The sequence below is a fragment of the Dryobates pubescens genome, chromosome 3 (assembly GCF_014839835.1).
Source record: "Dryobates pubescens isolate bDryPub1 chromosome 3, bDryPub1.pri, whole genome shotgun sequence".
In the NCBI taxonomy this organism is placed as follows: Eukaryota; Metazoa; Chordata; class Aves; order Piciformes; family Picidae; genus Dryobates; species Dryobates pubescens.
In genome coordinates, this window is record NC_071614.1 from 41556489 (window position 1) to 41583910 (window position 27422).

The 27422-nt window shown below is 38.8% G+C and overlaps 1 protein-coding gene across 2 annotated transcripts in view; it reads right to left on the reverse strand.

Moving 5' to 3' along the window:
- The window catches only part of CCDC88A (coiled-coil domain containing 88A), an 87520-nt gene that overhangs the window by 26535 nt on the left and 33563 nt on the right, over positions 1-27422 (reverse strand). The window contains exons 6-17 of one of the 2 annotated variants that reach the window (XM_054180039.1): positions 25147-25205; positions 24640-24723; positions 23988-24128; positions 21533-21702; positions 18291-18372; positions 17500-17658; positions 12192-12338; positions 11372-11516; positions 7327-7511; positions 5440-5577; positions 2018-3088; positions 1405-1532 (exon numbers count right to left, since the gene is read on the reverse strand). In XM_054180039.1, the coding sequence (XP_054036014.1) occupies positions 1405-1532; positions 2018-3088; positions 5440-5577; positions 7327-7511; positions 11372-11516; positions 12192-12338; positions 17500-17658; positions 18291-18372; positions 21533-21702; positions 23988-24128; positions 24640-24723; positions 25147-25205 (2509 nt within the window). Of the gene's footprint in view, positions 1-1404; positions 1533-2017; positions 3089-5439; positions 5578-7326; positions 7512-11371; positions 11517-12191; positions 12339-17499; positions 17659-18290; positions 18373-21532; positions 21703-23987; positions 24129-24639; positions 24724-25146; positions 25206-27422 lie in introns of those variants that run through there. The other variant, XM_054180040.1, reaches the window with a different exon arrangement.

A 27422-nucleotide genomic window follows, 5' to 3' on the forward strand; every position in this document is an offset into this window, starting at 1 on the left:
CCTTCTCTTCTCCAGGCTAAACAATCCCAGCTCCCTCAGCCTCTCCTCATAGGGCTTGTGCTCAAGGCCTCTCCCCAGCCTTGTTGCCCTTCTCTGGACACGTTCAAGTGTCTCGATGTCCTTCTTAAACTGAGGGGCCCAGAACTGGACACAGTACTCAAGGTGTGGCCTAACCAATGCAGAGTCCAGGGGCACAATGACCTCCCTGCTCCTGCTGGCCACACTATTCCTAATACAGTCTAACTATTCCTAATGTAGTCTAACTTGGAAAAACAAACAAACCAAAAAAATCTTTATAAGACAATATTGTCTCCCTTTCTGGAAGCACTCATTCTAACCACTTGTAATCTAGAATGTGATTTAGACAAATATATATTCACCCATATTCATGCATATATACACCCATATTCATTCATACATTGTATTCTACCCAGTAATGCTTAAATCATAAGAAATCATACTGGTCAAAGTCCTGAGGTCTTTTCTTGACAGAACTGATCTGTAAGATGAGAAAGGCACATAAAACACACTAGTAGAAAACACAAGGTAACAGATTCTTGCTATGGGGTTCTTGCACCATGCCAGTAATGGAGGACTGGCAGCAAGAAAGGGAAACTGCAAAAGGGAGAAAAAAATGTTTGCTTTTCTTTTGCTATAGAAGGCCCACAATCAATCTGAGCGTTCACGACCATACACTGTAACAACAGATCGTGACAACAACATCATGAAATAAAGACTGGCTAGAAGCCTGCATTTGTCTGCTTTTCTCCTGTCATGAATTTCCCCTAAATCCCTGCAGGAAAAGGCAGAACACAACACACACAGATATCAGAACAGTAGTTACTTTGTGTAGTGGCAGGTGTGGTAGAGTGACAAGAGCCAGGATGAACTTTTTGAGATGCTCAAGTATTGGATATTTCCTGCCTTGGCTAAGTGGGAATGCAAACAACTTCCTTTCAGGAGGAAAAATGAGAAGGAAGTAGTTGTAAAGAAAGAGTGAGACAGCTTAAAGTAACCACTATGTGACAACAGTGTGGTCATGTAGTCAAAAAGGGGAAAAAACACAAACAAAACCCAACACCAAACCAAACACTTTGAGCCTATCCTCTATTATGGCTACTGTTCCTACTGCTAACTACAATATAAACCATTTTAGTTATACATTACCTGGCATCTACTGACATATTTCAAGAGATTTCTTAGTAGCAAAGTGTTAACTTGCCCGCTTTCACAGAGAGTTCAATATAAAAGAACATCAACTATCTTATAAACTGCAAAGAATATTGAGTTCTATTTTGGGTCTATTAATGCTCCTTAAAATCTGTATGCATAAACCCAGCCTGTAAAACCATTTCATCTTTATGTATAAAAAAGATTCTCATATCTACACTATTACATTCTCACCTGTCATCACTGCTCTGTTCATCATGCAAGAGACGCTCCTTGTTTAAGCCTATTTTTTCAAGCTCGTGGGCAAGTTTTTCTAGATCATTGTTCATTTGTTGTGTCTTCAATTTTTCATTCACCAAGTCCTTACACAGGAGAAATTACAGTATTATCATATAAATAAAATAATGTAGTCTTAATTCCAGAAGTGCCGAGGCAAGTCTTTTATCACTGCATTACTTGAACAACTTGTTAACTCTCCTTCCAGCTGCTAGCTTTCAGATATAACAGGTAATACACTTTTAACTAGAATATGGTATCACTGTAGTTGCTCATTCCCTCTTTTCTGTAGAACTTCCCTTTCCCAGTAAAGGGGAAATGTTTCAGCCAGAACACATACTAATGTGAAGAATCTGAACAACATTTATTTAACAGCTGCATCAATTAAGTGTAATATGGTTATATGACTCCATTTCTGATGTTACATAAATGTGGTTATCTAGCACTTTCCTTTCTGTAACCAGTAAAGATGTGAATAGATTAAAAAAATGCAAAACACAAACTCCTTTCAAAAAATACAGATACTATTTCTCTACAAACTCTCTACACAAACAGGCTCATTTCTGCTTACCTCTCTCAAAGTGACCAGGGTTTTCTTGTCAATGGTAGCTCTTTTCACAAGTTCTTTATTTTCTTTTTCAAGTTCTTTCAGGCGTACACACGACTCTTTATATACAACTATTTCTTTAAACAGAGATTTATTTTCCTTTTCCAGATTACTAATTTTTATGTTGTTTTCTTCTAAAGTACTATCTTTAATTTCTGCTTGTTGTCGAAGCCTTTTATTTTCTTTTTCAAGCTGCTTCTTATCTTTTTCCAGTTGAGAAGTCTCCTGTTCCAACAACTTATTCTCCTTCTCCAGTTGCTCTAGGCGCTTACTGGAGATCTTTAACTCTTCTAAGTTCTTCTGCAGAGTCTGATTTTCAGACTCTAAATCTTGTAATTCACTTTCTAATTGCTGGATCTTCTTATTGCTGTTTTCAAGGGCTTTCTGTAGCCTTTGGTTTTCTGTGTCAAGGCCTTGGTAGCTAACTTCCAAGCGTTCAGTTTTTTTGAATGAGGCTTTCATGAGTTCAAGGCTTTTTTTGAGTTGCTCCTTTTCACTCTCCAGTTCCTTGTTTTCTAATTGCAACTGTGCCACTTTAATGCTTGTACACTTCAAGGATTCAATTGTTCTTCTTAATTCTAAATTTTCTTCATCAAGTTGTGAATTCTCCTTTTCTAAGGATTCTAACTGGAAAGTGAGATTTTTCAGGCTATCCAGTGTTTTTTTCAGTTTTCTGTTTTCCATTTCCAGGTCTGAGTTCTCTTGTTCTAAGGCCTCTACCTTCTCACAAGTAATTTTTAAGTTAGTAATTTTTTTCTGTAATGTTTCATTTTCCTTCTCTAGATGATGAAGCTCGTTCTCAAGTTCTTCTGCTCTCTCCCCTTTCTCTTTATAGTGTTCCAGTTCTTTCCTGACTTGTTTTTTTTCAAATTCAATCTTATTTAACTTACTGCTGGTCTCTTTTATAGACTCATGAAGGATTTTATTTTCTTTCTCAATTTCTTTCATTCTCGCTTCAGCACTAATTTGGGAGCGTTGTCTTAGAGAAGCTACAGTTTGATTCAAATGTTCATTTTCTTGTTCTAATAGCTTAATCTAATTTGGGAAGAAAAATGATAACGCCTGGTAAACAACATCCCAATAAGTAACTACTTCCCTATCTAAAGTGAAAGCTACAAAGAGAATATTACACCATATTTTGCTTTTAATTTAGGTTAAAAAAAATAAATCTCTCTCACTCTGCTGGTATTTATTTGAAGCATTACAAACCCTACATATGTACACAGGTGGAAGCTGGACAGCCAAATAAATCTAAGTGAATCTTAAAAATTTCCTTCTCTAGGATATTGTTAAATAAATAAAACTAACAAAGCACAAACCAAAATTACTGTTTCTGAGCACCATTTCATTTTCATTTACCCAGATTTAGATTATTTTTCTTAAACGCTGCAATTTCCAGAAGTACGTGTTGAAAAAGAATAAAACTGAACTTCTCAACCAAACCTGAGATGGGGGGAAACAAGAGCCACAAAAATGTCTTTATTCCACTTTGTAAAAAAACAGAGGTGGCTTGTGAGATACGAGCACATCCTGATCACAGTCAGGAACGCTTTGGGAAGAAATGCAAAACTACATTTATTTTCAAGTTAAAAAGATCCCTTGGACATGCTGCTCCAAAACAGCCTCCAGAGAAAGTAAATTGTATTAAACTGGATTATTTTCTCAGCTAACCTATTCCCAGATCTTCTTCAAGGAAAAAGGTAGAATTTACATCTTAATATTTTTTGAGTTTTCCAGTTACTGTAAATAATTTGAAATTATTTTGGTATGTAACAACAAGACGGCAAAATTCAGAAAATTGTTTACATCAATTTAAGGAATACACTAATAACACAGCATAAGAGATGCATCAACAACAAACTGGTTTTGAAAAAGCGAAAGTGCTAGTTGCCATGAAAAACAGACTGAGATCATTGTAGAATGTTCCTTCATAGTTCAGTTTGAATGCAACTATTAATTACAGAATCTACAGCTCGGTTCCCAGCTATGACAAACTGTTCTGAAATGATTAATGAGAAATTAAACCCACAACTTTGTAACACTTCTTTACCTAACCTGGTACTTACTGAATATGCATTACTACTTCCCCAAAATTCTGCTTCTGTAATACAAACTTAACCTAAAAAAATCACAATCCCCTGTAATTTCTGATGAAATCAAATTAACCTCTTCGCTATGTTTCAGCACAGTAAAAGACATGAAAGATGCTGCTAACCCATTACAGCTCCAAAATAATATTATTTAAAAGCAGTCCTACTGGCAGGTTTAAAAAACGCATCCTTGATGGCTGAATTGAGAGTTAAACAGCTTATTTCAGAAAGTTTTTGTCCTTTTTTCCCCTGGAGCACACTTCTAATGGAATGTATAAATCAATTACTGTAACAAAGTACTAAGACAAGCTGGCATATTGTCTTTAAAATTATCTCCTCTGTTCTCTTTAAAAGGAAGTAGAGCTTCAATGCCAAGCTTTTCTTTCTCTCTTTCTTTAGTCTGGGATTTCATTTACTGATTAAATAAGGCCTTAAAAAATTTCCAGTATTTCTGAAATACAATATTCTATATTCCAAAATACTGTACTTTTAAATTTAACTGAACTATGTCAGTCTCATCAAGAAGTATCAATGGAATTTATACAAGAAAGGACAGTTCTACTTCTGAAGGACTCGATTACTAAAGATAGGATTTCCAGAAGTTTCCGTACTCTTATTTCCCAGTGGCTACATTCCAAGGGTCCTCTGAATTGCTCTGCAAAGGCCTTTAGAAGGTGTCAGTACACACACATCAGTGACATCTAGTACCCTCACCAACACTGCTCAAACCTTTTACAAAGCCCTACATGCCAGTTTCTGGCAAACAAAAATAAATTCTGTTGTCCACCTAGAAGTCACAGCAAGAAAACATTCTGAAACAGGTGAATATGGTGGTTCCTACCCCAGATAAACAAGACTGTCAGTGACACAGGAGGCATAGAGTCAGCAATGGAGCAGCAACCCAGCTTTCTGTCAGGCCCCTTTAAGGGACAGCTTGCTGTAATTCTCATTAGTACTCCGACATTACTTCAGACACTGACCAGTCGTCTCAAACCTGTTTCCCTCCATTGAGAGGTGCCTGGCTCACCTCCAATGTTCCCCATTTTCTATTTTGGCTGAGCTACACCCTCTAAAGCAAATACAGCCAACACATAGCACATGAAAGACACTCTAAAACAGTAAAGCCTCAGCTAAAAATGAGTCATGTTTCTTGCTGGCTGCAGGCCTTCAGCTGTTTTGCTGCAGATACGACCTTTTGGCAAATCTACATTTACAACCCCTTTATGCTTGTAAAAATGTATAAGTGAGAAAATGACTGTACAATGCAGCATTAAGACATTTAATTCTGCTACTTACTTGTCGCTCTGAGTTTTCTCTAAGTGCTTCCAGTGTCTTTTCAAGCTGTCCTTTTTCTTTCATTAAATCTTTACTCAAGTTTTGACTGCTCTGAAGACTTTGTTTCTCTTGGCTAATTTCATTCTCTAGCTCTTCGAGCTAAGGAAAAAGCAGCACATTTTTTTAAACGCACTTAAAAAGCATTACTCTTAACTGGGCTGGAGGTACCCTTATACAAATGAATAAAGAAGGTTAAAGGAAAGAATAAAATGGGAGTTTTATATTCCTTATCTGAAAAAAAATCATCTCTTCTAGGAATAACTAACTTCTGCCAGGATCTTCTCCCTGGCTCAGAATACTGATTTTATAAAGTATTTTTGCATTTAAAAAAAAGGCTCAGATTTTATTAGACTGTGTATTTCCCCAAACATGTTTTTTAAACTTAAAATTCCATTTTACTGAGATTTATACTGCTCCTCCAAGTCCCTTTTAACTTATAAGGGTTGAATGCTGTTTAATGTTACTAAACTATTTTAAAGAGATACTTCTGATTATTCTCTAGGAATTAAATATACTGTTTTGTTAAACAGTTCCAACTTGCAATACTGCAAGACATCAAAACTATTCACATGTGAAAATAACCAAATGTGGTATTTCTGTCACTTGCAGGTTATAATTAGCTACTTAGAAGCACTACATACTGCATTTTTAAACAAACATCTGCTGGAAGGTTTACGTTCTATGTTAAGTCCATCATCCACACTACTAGATCCTAGAGGAGTCCAGACACAACTTGGATGCCAGGCAGGGGTGATACTTCAAAAAACAAATTATTTGAATTATAAATTAAATTGTTACTGAGTAATACTGAGAAATAAAAATCACAAAAAGTTAGTAGAACGGAGTATGTTCCCCCATGAAGCAATTTGTTGATCCAAAATATACAAAAAGCATGGCATCAATTAAGCCAGAATCCAAATTAAATCTTTTTTTCTTAAGATGAGAATATTAACATTTGATCAGTTGTTTTGCTTCCCTCTCCTTCCTCCTCTGCAATTCAGATTTTCCTGGTCCCTTGTTTAGCAGACTAATACATGTTTTGCAGGGATATTGGCACTTTCATTGGCTTTTGCAAAGGAGAGGTAACTAGCTCAACCACCTCAGCAGGGATGTAGTCAGCCACCATCTGGGAACCACATTTAAGACATCAGAAAAAGCATGGAAGTATGGAATACATTACCCGTTCTAAGTATAGTCTGACGTATTAAATAGCTGCTGAAGGAAAAGCTGTTTTGAAAACTTTAGACATTTCACTCCCCTGTAGTTAGTCCATTTCCCCCCAACTTTTGTTCTCTATAAATTACACTATCTGAATGTCTCTATTTGATACACATAATTCAGAGAGAAAAATATTGCAGATCAGCGTAGATAAATCTGACAAACTCCTCTCATTCACTTGCTTGTCAATTCCTCTGCCCATCCTCTATCAGTTATGAATGAGGACATACAATCAAGCTTTCTGCTTAGATGAAGACCTGTTGATGCCTATACACACATACTTTCCCCTGCTTAGTAAATAAAAAGACTAAAACAACATTCTCAATTTTCAAAAAAACATTGTCATTACTCACTATGTCCCCAATATGTTCATAATTTTTTCCCTCACTCACTAAGATCTTTCTTACATCAGTAATAAAAAACCCCAAACAACATAATTAAAGATGAGAAAAACTGCTCTGAAGCTGTTTTCTTTTATACCAAAAACTTACACACACCTTCACATCATTTAGACCCCAGTAATTACTTTACCCAAAATAAGAGCAATTAATAAAATCACCCTTTAGAAAGAAAATGGCAAGAAACACTAGTCAACTTCTACACAATTCAAACACATGCTGATTACATCACCTTTTTGCTAAGTCGCTGGTTTTCTTTCTCCATTTTCAGAATCCTTGAACTACTGCCTTCTACAGAACCCACTGCACTTTGTAGTTCTTCCACCGTCTTCAGCAAACTTTGGTTTTCCATTTCCAACTTCAGCAATCTGCTTGACGTCAATTCATTTACTTCATGACCAAGTGATTTCTGTGGCACTGCAGGGGAAAAAAACACCATATAAAAGAGAAAAAAAAAAGAAGTCACTTATTACCTGATTTCTTGGACTTTGCATTTTGAGACTAAAGGGATTTAGAAACCGTTGATGGTCCCTCCACTGCCTTCTTGGTGAATAGAGCTTGTTAGGATTAATGAATCATTGTCCTTACTCAACAGGTAACACTGCAAATTCATAAAAGTATATGTTCTGCTCATTCTACATGTCCTAATTACAGCAGAGATTTGTTTCCTGAAACTGATTATATCTCTCCAAAGTCCTTTGCATGGGGTCCAGTATGTGACCATCACACTGTACTGGAAGAATGAGACTTTTCACCACAGATACCTCTGCAAATAATCACTCTGAGAAGCCATAACACATCTTTCTTAACTCTCAGAACAGTGAAATAAGACTCATGATCTGTGCTACAGTGCATAGAACTTTAAATGGCAGTAAAATTTAACTCAGAGGTATTTATGGGTTTTACAGTTCTCTTAACTGAACAAGAAGCACAACAACAGAGACTTTTTATGTAAGCTGTTCTCTAAGGCTACAAGGAAAACCAAACAAACATTATCAGCCCAAAACTGCTGCATCTCTCCAGAAGACAAAGCTCTGTACTTTAGAAGGACCTGTTATTTCCTAATGTTGTCCAGTCTCTCAATTTTCAATTTTTCTATTTTATCAGGTTGCAAGTACCATTAGTAAGGCCAAGTGCCAGATCATCCACCTGGGCCACAATAACCCCATGGTAAGTTACAGACTTGGGGATGTGTGGTTGAAAAGCTGTGACTTGGAGAGGGACCTGGGAGTATTACTTGACAGTTGACTGAACATGAGTCAGCAGTGTGCCCAGGTGGCCAAGAAGGCCAATGACATCCTGGATTGTGTCAGAAACAGAGTTGCCAGTGGGAACAAGGTGGTGATCATCCTGCTGCGCTCAGCACTGAGGAGATCACACCTCGAGTATTTTGTTCAGTTCTGGGCCCCTCACTAAAAGAACAATACTGAGGTGCTGGAGCATGTCCAGAGAAGGGCAACAAGGCCTGTGAAGGGCCTGGAACACATGACCTACTACTAGGAAACTGTTCTGGGAAAACTGGTTGAGGGGTCAGGGGTACAGGTAATTTTTTCATCAATACCCTTAGTTGCAGGAAGGGAGACTGAAAGGAACAGGAAAGCAGGTGTAATTAACAAGTGGCTCAAAGGCTGCTGCCACCAACAGAATTTGGGATTTTCAATCTTGGGGAACTTTCTGTGGCACCAGGTCCACTAGCAACAGATGCAGTACATCCGTCCCAGAGTGGGACAAAAATCTTAGCACATGAGAACAACCTATCCCACAGAGGGAAGAGGGCTCTAGGAAGGGAGTTGGCAGATCTCATTGACAGGGCTTTAAACTAGATTTGAAGGGGGAAGGGGATGAAACCAGTCCCCCCAGACCGGAGTCTGAGGGTGGTAAGGTGGAGTCAGGGGTGAAACCTGCAACCCAGCTGAAGTGCATGTGCACTAATGCACACAGTATGGGTTATAAACAAGAGGAGCTGGAAGCCTTGTTACAGCAGGAAAGTTATGATGTAGCTGCCATCACAGAAACGTGGTGGGATGACTCACATGACTGGAGTGCTGTAACTGATGGCGACAGGCTCTTCAGGAGACAGGCGAGGGAGAAAAAATCCTTTTACAAATATATTAATAGCAAGAAGAGGGACAAGGACAACCTCCACTGCTTAGGGAACATGGAGAGGAATATTGTAACAAAAGATGAGGAAAAGGCAGAGGTACTTAACACCTTCTTTGCCTCAATTTTTATAGCAAGATAGGTTGTCTTCCAGACAACTGGCCTCTTGAGCTGGCAGGTGGTTCCCCTGTAATCCAGGAGGAAGCAGTTAGAGACCTGCTCAGCCACTTAGAACCTCAAAAGTCCGTGGGACCAGATGGGATCCATTCTAAGGTCCTGAGAGAGATGGCAGATGAGCTGGCCAAGCCACACTTCATCATTTACTGCCAGTCCTGGCTCACTGGAGACGTCCCAGATGACTGGAAGCTGGCCAGTGTGATGCCCATCCACAAGAAGGGCCGGATGCAGGAACCAGGGAATTACAGGCCTGTCAGCCTGACCTCAGTGCCAGGCAAGATTATGGAACAGGTCATCTTGAGTGCAATCACACAGCACTTAGAGGATGGCCAAGGGATCAGGCCCAGCCAGCATGGATTTAGGAAGGACAGGTCCTGCCTCACCAACCTGATCTACTTCTATGATCAGGTGACCCGCCTGGTGGATGTGGAGGGGCCTGTGGATGTAATTTACCTGGACCTCAGCAAGGCCTTTGACACTGTCCCCCATAGCAAACTCCTGGCCAAGCTGTCAGCTTGTGGCTTTGACAGCAGCACTCTGCACTGGGTTAGGAACTGGCTGGAGGGCTGAGCCCAGAGAGTGGTGGTGAATGGTGCCACATCCAGCTGGCAGCCAGTCACTAGTGGTGTCCCCCAGGTATCAGTGTTGGGTCCCATCCTGTTCAATATCTTTATTGATAATCTGGACAAGGGGACTGAGTCCATCATCAGTAAATTTGCAGGTGACACCAAGCTGGGGGCAAGGGTTGATCTGTTACAGGGTAGGAGGGCTCTCCAGAGGGACCTTGACAGGCTGGACAGATGGGCAGAGTCCAATGGCATGAGATTTAGCACATCTAAGTGCCAGGTTCTACACATGGGCTACAACAACCCCATGAAGTGCTACAGGTTGGGGTCAGGGTGGCTGGAAAGCAGCCAGGCAGAAAGGAACCTGGGGGGTACCGTCTGGCAGTAGGCTGAACATCAGTCAGCAGTGTGCCCAGGTTGCCAATGGCATCCTGGCCTGTATCAGGCATAGTGTGGCCAGCAGGAGCAGGGAAGTCATTGTGCCCCTCTACTCTGCACTGGTCAGGCCACACCCTGAGTACTGTGTCCAGTTTTAGGCCCCTCAGTTTAGGAAAGATGTTGACTTGCTGGCATGTGTCCAGAGAAGGGTAACAAAGGTGGTGAGTGGTTTGGAGCACAATCCCTCTGAGGAGAGGCTGAGGGAGCTGGGGTTGCTTAGCCTGGAGAAGAGGAGGCTCAGAGGAGACCATACTGCTGTCTACAACTACCTGAAGGGAGGTTGTAGCCAGGTGGGGGTTGGTCTCTTCACCCAGGCAACCAGCAACAGAACAAGAGGACACAGTCTCAAGCTGCACCAGGGGAGGTTTAGGCTGGATTTTAGGAAGAAGTTCTTCGCAGAAAGAGTGATTGGCCATTGGAATGTCCTGCCCAGGAAGGTGGTGGAGTCACCATCACTGAAGGTACTTAAGAAGTACTTAGTGGATGAGGCACTTAGTGCCATGGTTTAGTTGATTAGATGGTGTTGGGTGATGGGTTGGACTTGATGACCTTGGAGGTCTTTTCCAACCTGGTCTATTCTATTCTAATGAGTGCCTGAGGGAGCTTGGCTTGTTCAGTCTGCGGAAGAGAAGGCTGAGGGGAGACCTTATCACACTCTACAACTACCTGAAGGGATGCTCAAATAAGGAGGGGTCCAGCCTCTTCTTGGTGTCAAGCAGGAGGACTAGAGGAAATGGTTACATACTGGTCAGGGGAAGTTCAGGCCTGATGTTAGAAGTATTTCTTCACTTTCTGTGAATCACACATTGCAATGGTCTGCCCAGAGAGGGCACTAGTGGTGTCACTATCCCTGGAGGTGTTTAAGTACTGTGTGGACCTGGCACTTAAGGACATGGTTTAGCGTTGACCCGTCAGTGCTGGTTCAAAGGTTGGACTGGATGATCTTTGAGGTCTCTTCCAAACAGATGTATTCTGTGGTTCTGTGATTAAGCTTACCTTCAGAAAGTTCAGTAGTCCTATTTATCTGTTCGAGTTCCCAGCCAAGATGCAAGGATTCATCCATACTTTGTTTCTGAGCCATTTCTAGAGTCATATTTTCCTCCATCAGTTCCTCAATTTTCTTTCTGTCCATGTCACGTTCCTTAAAAATTGTTTCACATGTAACATTAAAAAAAGAAATAGGCAAAATTTCACCTCCTCTACACCATCATAAAACTACTTTGATGCAAAGAGCTGTAACAGGACCAGTCTATGATGAGTGTCTCACTTTATAAATACCTCTCCCCACACATGCTACTTTAACAGGAGTAAGTTGCAGCTCCAATCCTCAACGTTTTGCAGAAAGTGAATCGAAGATAACTGTCATCCCTTACAGAAAACATATTTTAAATAATATTTGTTTTTTTGAGAACTTGTTAAAAACAGAAATTATTTTGGGAATAACCTGATAAAAGTCACTACACTGCCAGAACGTGAAATATGAAGAACCTCTTTTGTCTAAGTGACAACAGACTATCTTCACATAACAAACCATATTAATCCCATTGCTTTTACTAATGGGTCTCTAGTTCTTATCTATCATTGTACTTCAGCTATTCAATTAAACACTGTACCACCTTTAGGAAGAGACCTGCCTTTGCAGTTCTTCCTTTCCCAGGTAGAAACAAAGCTACTGCAGGAAACTGTATCTGAAAAGTATTAGGAAATCAAGACACAGCTTCCTCCTTTTCCCCTCTGACTCAAAGTTCTTTTATAAAAAATGGAAATTACATTCAATGCATGTCAGTTGTATTTGTCATCCTCCATTTACACTTACCATCTCCATATCATGTAATTTAGCTTTTAATTGTAGATTCTCCTTTTCTAGCTCATGTAATTTATCAGAACGGGCTCGGGTCCCCTCTAATTGATCTTCCAACATTGTCTTTGTTTCTAACAACACTTGATTGTCTTCCTTTAACTCCTGCAACAATGAAGCAACAAAACACTCACAACAGAAGTACTCCCTTATCCATATTACATTTGATACACATTGTGAGTAGTTTTAGAAACATTGCTTTAATGCCAGATCATCCATTTGGAAGCTGCAGCAGACTTTTTGTTTAACAACAACAAAATTACAGCAATTTCATATAACTGTTAACTTACAGAATTTTTATGAGAAGAAAGTTTTGCATAACTGAAGAGAAATTAGATAATCTCCAAACACTTAAGAATAAATATAGTGTTCATACTTACCATCAAACCATAAATATCTTTGTGATTTCAGTTGCTATCTGGAAAGATGTACTGCATGTCTAGGGACTACAGCTAAGAAAAATGCTGACATCAAACAAATGTTACAGGTGTCAGGCTCAAGACAAACAAGAAGCAGCACTTCACACACCATTTGTGGAGCTTACTTCTACATGACTGTGCAGATGAAAGGGCTTACATGTGTTGAGAAGTCACCTAATTCTTGCAAGAGAAGGCCAGAATCCTCAAAAGCACCACCTCTTGGTGCGGTGGGATGGCCATCCCTCTGATGGCTGGGAGAGCACAGTAGGAAAGCATCACTGGAACACTTATGTTACAGGGAAGGGCTGAGAACTGGGTCTGTTTGGCCTGGAGCAGAATGAGAGTGGATTTCATTAATGGTTATAAATATCTAAAGGGTGAGTGTCAGGAAAATGGAGCTAGACTCATATCAGTGGTGTCCAGTGACAAGGGGCAGTGAACAAGAACTGAACACAGGATGTTCCATGTAAATGTAAGGAAGAAAATCTCCACTTTGAGGGTGGCAGAGCACTGGAACTGCTCAGAGAGGCTGTGGAGTCTTCGTGTCAGGAGGTGTTCAAAACCTGCCTGGACATGTTTGTGTCATTTACTCTAGGTGACTCTGCTTTAGCAGAGGGCTGGACTAGACGATCTTCAGCAGTCCCTTCCAACCCCTACCATTCTGTGATTCTGTGATCACTAAGTGCTTGCCCTGTTCTCCTACTCTCCTTTAAGCACCTACTTTTACTTTTGGCCACTGTCAAATACTGGAGATGGATATAGACACTCTTTTTGGGTCCTTAACTTATCTTAGTATCAAGAAGAACTTCCTAAACTTTGGGTTGTAGGAAAGAGAGAACAAAAGAGTAATTTTCTACAGGCCATAAATAGGTGTAAAGGCCACTGGGCAAACTTCTTATGTCTGAAGTCAGGACATGATGGATGCTGAAAATACAACTGCATCCTTAAAATGCAATCAGCCATTGTCCACATGTCCTAAACAGCTTTAATTGATGTAGAGAGTATTTTTTTCATGGCATCTGATGAAACAATCACAGTATGTAAAAACATATAATCAATGATTTTACTCAGGATATAAAGAAAAACTTTTCAAACTTCAGCATGCAGTCAGCTGCAAAATCTGAAAATAAGATCAGTGAATGTTACATATAAATATTTATCCTTCATACTCCTTCCTATGCAAATATTAAGATAACTTATAATGACCATAATGAAGCAAATGTAAAAAAATTATTTAACATCTGTCTCTATTCAAGCATGCTTGAAAAATCAGACCAAGAAACATGCAAACAATTTATAGGTTTTTTACTAAACATTCCATGAAAATGAAATTCCCACTGTTCTCAAATCCTTTTCCTTCACCTAATCTCTTTTCCTTTACCCATTTTTTTAACCATATGCTTTCAGTCTCTCTTAGCACAGCAGCAGATATACGCAGTTTATAAAGTAAAATTTATGCAAGATCATTTTCATATATAATGGTTAGCTCACATAGAGGCAGGCTGATGACTGCTCACCGCTTGCTGTACTTGGTTCTCCAATAGACCATCTATGCTAACCTATGACACCATATACAGGTAACAGCCAAAAACTTTGAGGAAGTTTGAGAACGTGTGTCACAGCACTGGAGCTCTATCATTGAGCTCAAGTTGAACAGCAATATCATCTTTAAAGTATGTCACTAAGAAGAGATCCAGAGTTGGGAAGTAGCTACTAGCCTTTGTCTTGAAGTTATATATGAAGACATCTTTGGAGACTCTTCAAGCATGGATATTTCAATGACAGCTGTTAAGGTCTGTATGTAGTGCATCCTGAGACAGTAAACTGACAAAATTCATTTCCACAAGCAAGGCTAAGAACAAATCAACTTAGAAGAAAGGAAAAAAAAAAAAGTATTGGGAACTATGACTTCCACAATGCTTTAATCTGCACTCTACACCTTCTCTCTCACTACAGTCTACTGCTATCATTTTTACACTGCAGTTCGCCTGGAAAAAACATCCATCTCATTTTCCATTAGATAGCTAACAGCTCCTGTGTCAGGTGATATGCTTTATTTCTGGCTAAAGCTATTATTAGACATTTTTTTATGAGGGATCTACAATTGAGCATTCAAAAGATTCGCTTTTCGCTTTGCAGTTTTTACCCTCTCAGCACCAGTAGCTTTTATCAATAGTAACTATCTTATGGCACAACATGTGAAATATATATCCATTAAAAGGTTATAACTTCTGAACATTCAAAGAAGTCTTTTTCCAAAAGAAGTCTTTTTTCAGAGGACTCTTTATCATTGGTCAACAGTAGTATGATGCTTTTCAGATGTGGTAACTAGAATACTTGGGATATTCTATCTTGTCTACATGGCAGTTCAGTCAGAAGAAAATCTGGATGCTATCACATGTCTGAGACTGACAGATGATGCTTAGGAGTTACTATGTTAGAAGGTGTAGAGAAAAGTCATCTTTCCATTGCATTCAGAACCGATAAAGCCCTAATTACGTGCCCCAATTTTAGAGACTTCATTTTAAGGAAGATGTGAATTAAGACAGAACCCAGAGAACAGACAAAACTGAATGCTGTCAGGCTGCAGAGCACAGAGAGCTAGAAGACACACTACATGTCACAGCCTTCAGAAAAGAAGTCTGTGGATGATTCACTCAGGTCTTAAAGCACTGATTAATGTCAAGCATTCATTTACAGAGTGTGGTGGTTTAGGCTGGGTGCTGGCCCATATGCCACTGCGCAGGCCACACCTGGGAGGTCCCAAGGGGTGGGCCTAGCCCAGGGGGTGGTCACAGGGACCAGGTATTCCATTCCCATAATGCCCTGCTCCCCTATAAAAAGGCCATGCGGGGTCTTCACTTCCTCTTTCGTCCCCTGCTGCTGCCTAGGTAATATGGCGTGAGCCGCCTCCCTTGGGCCTGCTCAGGCCCAAGGCTGGGTTGGGGGGGGGAAGAAAGAGCCCTGGGGGGGTTTGGGTGTACCCCCAGGTGGGAATGGGATGTTCTTGGGTATGTTCTGGGATCTCTCTCTTTGTCATGGTGCTTGTGGGTCTCTGTAAAACTTTCATTGTTGTTTGTTATTGTTTTCCTATTTAAATTTTCCATCACTTTTTGCAATCCGTTTGCCTGAGTCGTTATTTCTGCCTGTGGTGGGGAGGGGATCTGCCCCAACCCATTACATTTCAGAGGTATAGGAATATATTAAAAGATAGCATACTTAAAGCAGAAAGACTGATGGAATGGTTCCTGAGACCCCATCCAGGCCTGTGAATCTAAGATGCCATGTTAAATGAAATAGTTATGTAAGAGTATTCTGTGTTATAATTCAGCCTCGTATCTTGGTTTTAGGTGATTTTTACCCTGAACAGGGCTTTGTACCAGTATCTCAAAACTATGTCTATGCAACATAGATTTTTTTCTAACAAGCATTCATTTCAAGTTCTTTCCTAGAACTCCTTTTTTTAATGACTATCTTGAAAATGTCTTTCAACTTCCATTAGTTTTGACTCCCACAAATAATTGTTTCTTTCACAAATTGTCACCTTGGCATTTGCCCAACAAATTTGCCATTGATAGACAAGAGTGATGGCCCTTTGTGTCCTGAACTCCTAAATCACAATAGAACTGTATGTCTCCCTTGCCTGGTGTCAGTGTATCTATTTTTAGTATCCTTTATCCATGGAATGCCACTATCCTATACTCATGTATATTGCCACTACTTCTTCAGCGCTTTCCTTAGAAAATTACCTTCTCTTAGCTGACTCACAAGAGAAGAAATAAATTATTACTACTGTTAAAACATATTTTTAATTAACTCCTCCTTGAGTTCCCCAATATATATTATATATCCTAAACAAGAGTATTCTACTGATCTTGCTAGCTTAGAGCTATGGTAAAGTGTAAGGTGCTGCACCTAGGTTGGGGCAATCCTAGGTATCAATACAGGCTGGGGAAAGATGGAATCGAGAGCAGCCCTGCAGAAAGGACTTGGGGATGCTAATGGAGAAGCTGGACTGCACTTGCAGTCCAGAAGGTCAATCACATCCTAGCCTGCATCAAAAAAAGCATGGCCAGATCAAGAGAGGCACCCTGCTCCAGTAAGACTTCACCTGGAGTACTGTGTCCAGCTCTGGAGCCCTCAATACAGGAAAGACATGGACCTGATGGAGTAGGTCCAGAGAAGGGCCACTAAAACGACCAGGGGCTGGAACACCTCTCCTACAAAGACAGGCTAAGAAAACTGGGGTTGTTCAGCCTGAAAAAGAGAAGACTTCAGGGAGACCTAATAGCAACGTTCCAGTACCTGAAGGGGGCCTACCAAGAAGGCTGAAGAGGGCGTGTTTACAAAGGTGTGGAATGATAGCAGGAGGAGGCAATGGTTTTTAATTAGAGAAGAGCACATTTAGATTGAATGTTAGGAGTAAGTGGTTTACTGTGAAGGTGGTGGAACACTGGAACAGGTTGTCCAGCTCCAGTGCCCTCCCTACCAGGGACGTAATTGAGGCCCCATTCCTAGAGATACTCAAGGTCAGGCTCAACAGGGCTCTGAGCAACCTGATCTAGTGGAGGATGTCCCTGCTCACAGCACAGGGGTTGGACTAGATGACTTTCAGAGGTCCTTCCCAACTCAAACCATTCTGTGATTATAAATACTACTGACTTCAAATGAAACTGCATGGCATTAGACACAGAGGCTCTTACCTAAAAACTGTAACTGATCACAGAAGACTGACTATCATATATCCCAGAGCAAAAAGCTGTAACAAGTCATAAAAATAACTGAAAAAAAGCCACAGCAAACAAAACATGATGGTTATTCAGTGCTTTTTTTCTGCCTTACTATACCTCTACTCTAGCTTTGTAGAATTCAATATCATGCAGCCTCTCCTTATACCGGCTGACTTCACTTTCAAGCTTGTCGACTCGAATTGCCTTCTCACGAAGAGCATCTAATTCATCTCTGTACACTCTGGCAGAACGGGCATCTGAGAGTAAATTCATATTCTAGAAAATATGAAAACAGAGAAATGGAAGATAAGAATATTAGATAGCACAGGCTGATGGAAAACAATTACTTTTCTACTTAAACTGGGCTAATGCAGAAGGATGTAAGTTAATTTTGAGAAAGGTAAAGGAAAAAGTATTTTAAGAGTTTCAGTCAGATGATAGATTTCCAAGAAAACTGCATTGGCATTTTACAAGGAGAGAGATGTAACATTTCTCAACTTCAGAACAGTACGTTTCTTTTACAGATAACATTCTCAAATGACCCTGAATAATTTTATACACTCATATCCTAACGATAAACAAATCAGGTGTTTTCCTTCATTATCAGCACAGACTCAAAGTATAAAGACAAGTAGATACAATTTTAGTGCACTGCTTTTGAGAAATACGCAGCTCGTGGGATATGTTGGTGGTAAATTGCTTGAATGAGGAAACAAAAAAATTAGAGAAGAAACAGTAACTTAAACCAAACTATTTTTCCACCATACTACATCAAATAAAGGAATGAATTAACACAAGATGGTGGTCGGAGTGGAAAAAAACCCCTACTTCCTAATACAAAAAAAGAGGTGAGGAAATCATTCTAGTGATGGCACGTACTTCAAACAATAAATTTACAAAATCCATACCTCCTGCTGAAGTCTCTTCAGTTCAGCTTCCATCTGCTCAAGTTCTTGTTTACAGTCAAGCAACTGCTCAGTCTTCTCCTCACTTAAAAGAGGAAACACAAAACAGTTAAGTATGACTGCAAAACTTGGTAACTATCAGCTTGAGAACAAAATACTGAGATTCATGGCACTTCCTTCTTTTAATGCAAAATGTCATCAATATCAGTGTAAAACTTAGGTATACCATTATGTTTTAGATGTTTTTCAGGTCTCACTAGTTGTCTAAGTTTCTACTTTTTGTTGGATTTTTCAGATTTCCTTAAATATTTGTTCATTAAAATTTCCTGCTTCTGCAGGGCAGAAAACATTAGGGTGTAATAAGGGATTCTTAGGGTGAAAAAAACCCAATAGACAACACACATAAATGTGTACCAGGGGATTTACATCCAAAAGTAAACTCAGATCAATTCCAAAATACACACTGAAAAGGTCCAAGTATTTTCCAGGAGAGCTGGTCAATGACCACAGGTGCCTCCTGTCACAGATCAGATAAAGCTAATTTTTAAAGCATTTTTACACTCTTGTAATTTTTCTTTTCCTTCCAGCAAAGAATTAAGTATTTCAGGTGTCTTTACTCATTAAATAAGGTATTGCTTAATAACCTTAATAACTTTAATAAGGTTCGTAATTAATGTAAATCTTATAGAAACGAAACAATGTCTAGTTTAGCCTATTCAGAAATTAGTAATAAAAATTGTTTGACACAGAATGCTACAATATTTACAGGAGTCATTCTTAACTGTCAACTATCACTCCTCAGTGCTCAAAAAGATACGTTTGTTAAAAAATTGAGTTCATTAAAAAATGAGTATGAGCAAGGGAAGTATTTAATTCCCTCAAAGATGCAAAATACATGATGTTTAAAATTCAGCTGCACCTCAAAAAACCCCCCAGTATTTACTGATGAAAAAGCCTGCCATATCCAATATTTTGGATAATGAGAAAATATTCATTATATATTCAAACATGTTATTAGATTTTTAAATGCGAGTATGAAACAAAAAAGTAGTAGAGAAGCGGGGAACAAGAGAGTTCAATGGCCTGAAATGTATAATATAACCTAAAAGTAACCATACTATTAAAAATAAATTTATTTTACATAAAACTAGAATGGCTGGTTTTAGAAAGGAGCTATTCTCACAACGAATTATATTGTTTAGGAAAGTTTGTTGACAGCCTACAAATATTCATTTAACAGCTCTCTGTAACACCACTGTCCACAGCAGATATAAAAGCTTTCCCTCTGCATATGTGCTCAGAAACCATATGTAAATACAAATGTATTCTGTATTATGATAAGATTAATTTTTCTCTTAACATTCATATTTCTGTATTGCTGTTCTACATAAAAACATTTAGGACTTAATACAGAAAATAGGTCTATCATTTCCAGTTCTGGAGTTTCTGTATTACAAGCCTCAAAATGCTGTTTTGCATCCTATCAAAAAATAATCCTTACAGACTTTCTGCATAAAACTGTACTAGCTGCAGCGTATATTAACCAGCTATGAGGGTTCATTGCCAACAGCAGATTATAAATAAATTTTAAGCTGAATATTTTCAACTCCACAAGGAATCTAATTTTTAATTTATTAAATATATGCAGCATTTCATACCTTTAAATATACTGCTACACATAAATGAAATTTATTTACAACTTGAATTCAAATAGAGTGCAAAATGTGAAATGTTCTGAGCCATCACTGTTGCCCTAATTGCATGCTTCAGCTACAGACTAGAGAGGATTGTACTAAATTATACAGAACATACCACTGTTCACTGTTTAGGCTATCTATTAAATGTCAATCAAACTAATAACAGCAATTTTTTCACTAATTTTCTTGGTGCAGCTGTTTATAGAATATCCTGGGCGGGCTCATTTCACAGACACATAATAATACAGACATCAGAAAAAAAGAAACGTATCTTTTTGTCCTCTATTCTTCATGAAAATCAAGACACAGTGGGGGAAGGGGATCCTCTGAGTAAATCAACCAGATACTCAATCCAGCTAGCTAGAGATGATCGGATCAACAAACTCTGATAAGAGCAGACCACTGAGCTGAAAATTGTGACTTGTGCTACCTTCAACTTGTAATTTAATTTTACATGTCTCTTCACTCCATGCCATGTACGGGGTTTAGAAAGTCTTAATTTATACTGTTTCTTAACTATAGGCAAGTTACTACACATATTGAATATCTTCAGATCTACTACTTGTATTGTAAGTTCAGAATGCACATACTTCACTCTGCTAAATTAACATTGCTGTAGGGTGATGGTAAATTACTTTAATGTTTGGGGTTTTTTTCCCTCCTGCAACAAATATAAACCATAGATGACTATTTCTTACTCTGTTTCCAACAAGAGGTAACTTAATTGTGCTGCCAGTAAGGAATCAGTACAGCATTATCTCCTTTTAAATATGGATGGTTTTGCCACCCATTCTTGATTGGTCAGGACATGGCTCAGTCCACTTCCTACCACTCCACTCAGAATGGTCAGTCCACTCCCTACCTGCATGCCTGATGAAATTTTTCTTGAGTATGTCACATCACAAATGCTGCAATTGGAAAGCTGTTCTCTCAGAGATATATAAGAATACAGCTATATTAAAACTATAGTCAGACATTCACTAATGATAGCAAACAACAGAGAGACAAAGAACTTGCCTGTAAGCAATATGGCCACAACATATAAAAGAAAGGCAACGCTGCATTAGATTAGCTGTATTTCTAAAAGACAAAATATTTCTGTAGAGCAAAGAACCCACTACTGTATTGTAATATGCTCCAGAGACCGCTCAGACATAGTTTTTCAGAAAGTTTAGAGTACTGAAGATACAAAATCACCACAACACTAATTCACTGATTTTGGTATGTTTATGCGTGAAACATTGGTATAGTTTGTAATAGTCAAGATAGTAAATACTTAAGACAAACAGATGAGAACTTCTATTTGTCACACTGGTCACCAAATATGCTCACATTAAAACAAAAATTGCCTCCTGGGATGCGGTAAGTATATTTAAAAAAAAGAAAAAAATAAAGGAAAGAAAATTTTTAAAAAAGGGCATTTAAACGTGTGATTCAACATTTGAAAGAATGAAGAATTTTGTCTAGGAGTACTACTATTATGAGAAATCAACAACATTTTAAACCCCTATGACTCTCAACACACTTCTGCTATCCACATGTACTCACAGCTCTTGCCTAAGCCTCCTTATCTTTGCTTTGGCATCTGCTAGCTCTACTGACAGGTGCTGTCTGCTCTCTGTGCGCTTCATGCCAGGAGATCCACAAGGTGATTGTGCTGCTGATGCATGAGGTAGAAAACGGAGACAGTCCCTTTCTTCTGAGAGTTCTATGATGGTCTAAGTATTTAAAGGAAAAAATAAGAAGAGGAAAAAAATCTAGAATTGAATTCAAAGAACCATTTATGTCAAAAACTAAATCACTCACTGGCTCAATAAATCGAAGACTGAAATGAAGCAAGAATAAAGGAAGTTTTGTCTTAAGTCAGAAGCCCTACATACACCTCTACATCTAAAGCAAATAAATCATCAGAGCTATGAAATAGTACTGTTTGGCTACTCTTAAACTACACAGATTTACAGTCCACAAAATTATCACTGATCAGAATATATTGGCAGGTTAAAGGGCAGGAATTAATTGAACATGAAGATAAATACAAATCACTGAAGAAACTGGTATTCTTCAGTGAGCAGCAGCATTCTTGACAACTCAGTAAAGTGTCAGACCTACAGGAACATTCCTATTTGGTCAAATAAATACAGGTGTTATGCAATTATGAAGATCTCTTGTATTTCAGAGTTACTTTTCCTTCATGTTGTAAAAAAGCAACATGTCCAGGCATATGAAAATGAAGAACAGGTGGCAATCAGTATGGCCTGACCAAGGGCAAATCATGCCTGACAAAATTGGTGGTCTTTTATGATAGAGTTACAGCATCAGTGTGCAGGTGAAGAGCAACCAATGTCATCTACCAGGACTTGTGTAAAGTGTCTGAGACACTGTCCCAGATGACATTCTAGTTGCCTAACTTGAAAAACATGGACATGAGGGATGGACCAGTCACTGGATTAAGAATTTGACGGATGGCCGCATTCAGAGAATTGGGGTCAACAGCCAAAGTCCCAATGGAGACCAATGGTAAGTGGTGCCCCTCAGGAATCAATACTGGGACCAATGCTGTTCAACATCTTTGTCAGTGATAGGGGCAATGGAATTGAATGCACCCTCAGCAAGTTTGCGAATGACACCAAGCTGTGTAAACCAGCTGACGTGCTAGAAGGAAGTAATGCCATCCAGAGGGACTTGGACAGGCTTGAGTGGTGGGCCCAAGCCAACCTAATGAAGTTCAACAAGGATAAGTATAAGGTTCAGCATCTGGGTTGGGGCAATCCCAAGCACAAATACAGGCTGGGTGAGGAGAAGGACTTAGAGGTGTCAGTTGATGAAAAGGTCAACATGAGCCGGCAATGTGTGCTTGCAGCCCAGAAGGCCAACAGTACCCTGGGCTTCATCAAAAGAAGCATGACCAGTAGGATGAGTGAGGCAATTCTTCTGCTCTCATGAGACCCCACTTGGAGTTCTGATGCTACCAACAGAAGAAAGACATCAAAATGTAGCGTGGGTCCAGAGGACCACAAAGACAATCAAAAGGCTGCAGCACCTCCCCCTACAGAGACAGGCTGCGAGACTTAGGGCTGTTCAGCCGCAAGAAGAAAAGGCTCTGGGAGATCTTATTGAAGCCTTCCACTACCTGAGGCGGGGCTAAAAGATAGTTGAGGAGGAACTTCTTGCAAGGGGAAGTTGCTTCAAGCTGGAAGAGGGCAGATTTAGACTGGATAATAGGAATAAATTCTTTACAGTGAGGGTGGTGAGACAGTGGAACAGGTGGTCCAGGTAAGTTCTGGATGCCCCTCCCTGAAGGCGTTCAAACCCAGGTTGGACAGGGCCTTAAGCAACCTGTTTAAAGGAAGGTGCCCCTGCCCATGGCAGGTAGGGTGGAACTAGATGACCTTTAAGGTCCCTTCCAACCCAAACCATTCTATGATTACCACACACTCTCCCTGGTTTTATTCTTACTGAGGCTGAGAACTGGAAAGACACCTGCTAACTGTCAAAGGATTATTTGGAATAATTGCGAGATTAACATATCCACACTCTACTGCACTCTACACATTTCTGTTTCTGGATGCTCACACAGTACAACAACTGTGACTCCCAGTATAGATTCTGTTCCAAATCATTGAAACCTGTACAATAAGAAACAGTAATGTAAGAGGTATTTTTCAGTGACTGGCTTTCAAAGTGATAGATTACTTAACATTAGAAACTTCAGTTGATATGGTTTTGGATATTTTGTTTTCAACTACAAATTAATGTTATTTAAAGTTGTTTTAGATTCTGATTACATGAAAAATATCATCACCTCTTATCTCTCCTAGTTTGTCACAGTGTTCAACAACTAGTAGGCATACTGTAGCTACCTGAAAAAACTTTCTGGTAGTAAGGAATCATTGCTTAAATATGTTAACAGAACCTCCATCAAAGTATTAGTTATAAAAAGAGTAAGCTGTATCATCTTAAAAAAGTATTTATGTTTCTCTTAAGCATCCCATCCCATCCATACCTCTGAGTGCTCATCTCTTTCATCTATAAGTCTTTTTAAATGTAACGCCATATTTTTCAAGAGGGGTTCAACATACTCTTGTGTCAATACACTGTCATCCATCCACTGCAGATCAAACACATTTTCCTGATTATGAGTTACCTACATAGAATGAAAGAGAAAAATAAACTTCTTTAAATTGCAAAAGTATAAAGGAAGTATAAAGAAAATAATGCTTTAACTCTATAGGTTAAATACTCTAGAAAAGTATGAAAAAAAGAACACTGAAAATGGATTGAATTGTATGTAATGGAATAGGTTCTTATGTACCTGAAAGTGCTACCTTGTACTTTTGACAAAACAAAAAGCAAAAGGCAACTATACATCACATATATGTGATTTGAATTGTAACTAAATTTGATGTAATCCTAAGAAAATCTTGGAGCAGCATAATGTCATTTATTAACATGCTTTAACAATGTAATCTAAAAGAGCCTGATCATGAAATCTTTTTTTGTGAATGAAGTTAAAGGCATTTTTTGCTTACTAAAAACATTATGTATACAAATCACATATTTAATTTATTTGATTTTGAACAAATGCAATTAATCTTGTCGCAGTACAATATTCCACCCCCCCAAAAAAAAAAATTAAAGAAAAAAACCCAATATACCTCTTGAATATGGGCTGCCACTGCTGCTCTTGTGTCAAAATCCAGACCTTGGATCCTTTCAATAAATTCCTCTTTTTTCTGACACTAAAAACAGTAATTTTAGAAATAGATACATAAAACCACAAGTATTTTCATCCTCCGTTTGTATTTGTAAGCTAAAAAGTACAAAGCTGAAATTACAACGATCAACTGTCCAGTAATTTTGTTGACCAGTAAACACTTGGTTTATGCTACATTACAGAATTATAACTTTTGACACATAAAATGTTCTAAAAATAGCTACTTATTCAACATCATGGTCCACAGGTATTTTTACAGTGTCCACCTCTAATGCTCAAGATGCACAGTTAAGTTGCAAGAACAAGAATCTATTTTTTTTCAGTTGACTAAGATGAAGAAAAATACCCAGATTGTCAAGAAATGCAATAGTACCGCTAGAGGAAGGAAGGTTGAAGTTACACAGAAACTTACTTAATTCCCTACTGATGTAAGCATAATTAAACTTACCTGAACTGCACAACCAAGTAAAAGCAGGAGGAGTTTTTTTATTTCTTCAGTACCTGGCTCTGAGAAGAAAACAAGAACAAAAACATGGCAGGTGTAAAATGGTCATTTGAGTTTCTTCCCCTACTCCTCAAAAAGCTTTCACCTTAGTCTTTTTTACCATTGACCTGCCAACTTTCAGCACTGACAACTAGCTTTACATCAGTAACCATCATTTGAGTCTGGAGAAAGCAAAACTTAAGTGTGACATTTTCAAAAGCACTTTGGTGACCTACAATCAAGTTTTCAACTGTAATCTTGGGTATCTCAAGATATTTACAAGATTGCTTACAATATTTGCCACCCCCTAAGCTGTAAGCGTCAGGTGACAAGTTCATTTAACTTACTTTATAAAGCTGTATTAGATTCATCTGCACATCTAAAAATCAAAGTGTATTTCCAAATCTGGTATTTTTAGCTAAAGAAGCTTAAAGAACTCTGATTACAGATTAGTATGGATGATTCATATATCCTACACTCAAATTGTCCCTGTCCTGATACTAAATATATGCCATACTTAGAACATAAATTACTTCAAGGGTGGCAAAAATGCTTAGGCTAGTTGGAATTAAACTCTACAGAGTCACATATCATTTTGCTTTACTGAAACAGAAAGCATTATCCACAGGGCTACCTAGGAATAAAGGGGTCCTAACAGCATCCTTTTTACAGGATACTCTGGATTGCAGACAACAGTATATTTCGTTGTTATCCTACCAGAACAATAATGCTGGGTCTGGCTAGAAAGCTGACCTTTATTCTGCAAAACTATACTCTCCAACACAGCTGGTGTAACTACTACTGATGCCAACGGATTCAGTCTCAGTCCACACACCAAACAGCAAATGTCTGGCACATACTAAAGTACTCACAGTCACTCTTGAACCTGACCTAAGTTACTGAATTCCCTTTTTTTTAAAAGAACTCAGTGGTAATCACAGATCATCTGCAATGATCATGAGTTTATTACAAGCATCTAGAAGAAAATGCAACCAGACTCTTCTTTCTAAAATGGCAGCTCTCAATCTTTTTCCACACTGAGCAACTAAGTCTGCTTTGGATGAATCCTCACGTAAGATGCAACTGTTCACTTACACACACTTAAAAAATTGTCTTTTGGTTTGATCCACCACAGTATTTTCTAAGGGAAGCACATGTAAAAATCTCAAAACATTACAAATGAGGGAGTTTTGATCAAAATAAAAATAAATCAAGAAAAAAAACACACTAAAAGGATACTAAACTCTTAATGAATAGTCAAGCCTGCTGCAATAAAGCGGACATGAAAGACAGACACTAAGCTTCTTCACCTTCCTCAATGGCTTCAGGAGTTTTCTGTGCATTATTACACTAAGTAGAGCGCCTTTTCTCAACACTGATTCAATCTGCTTCTTTTAGAGGGAGATACATACTATCCCAATGAACATGACAAGTTAAAATGTTTTCAGAGAAGATCTTTGATCAGTTATACAGGCTTCTTGTCTCCTGAAGACCCAAACTGTGGAGTCTTTTACATAGAAATAGAAACACAACTGATGTTTCATCAGACCATTACTTCATCTGAAGAAGGGGAATTCTGTCTGGCTTCTTGTCTTAGTCAATAAACATTAACCAGAATATTTTAATAGATGGAATCTATCCAAACATCTCACATTCTACATTCACTGATCCAAATAAACTCATCACACTTTTTTTTTAGCAATGCCTGAACTCCTCTTGGAACACTCATTTGCACTCTGCTTCAGCAACTCTCGAATGACTTTTAAAAGCCTACCTGGATATTGTTTCCATGCCTCTCCCTTGCATTCTCTTAAGAAACATGGCAAAATATTGAACAATCTCAGCTTTCCACTGCTACAAACTGTCTCCTACACTTTTCTTCCTCCTTCTCGATCACAAATACAGAAATACATCATTCACTTCTACACCCTCCAAGTCACTGCTTGAACTTTATCCTGACTCTGTCCTATACTGTGATCTTCCTTGCACTCACTCTTATCCCTTCACTTTCACATCCTTTGTAGCCTTCCATCCTCTCCTGGCTTGCTCCCTCAGAAATATGAATTGCTTTTAATCTTTTCTCCCATCAAAGAACATTTGCCTCATCATTATCTCCTCTCTCCTTCTCCTCTATAATTTAACATTTACAATCACAGCCTGTAGCTCTTCTCCTCCCGTTTTCTCCTCAAACTGGCTTCCTGCCAATTAGCTCAATCAAAATGTTTCTTGATAAAGTCTCT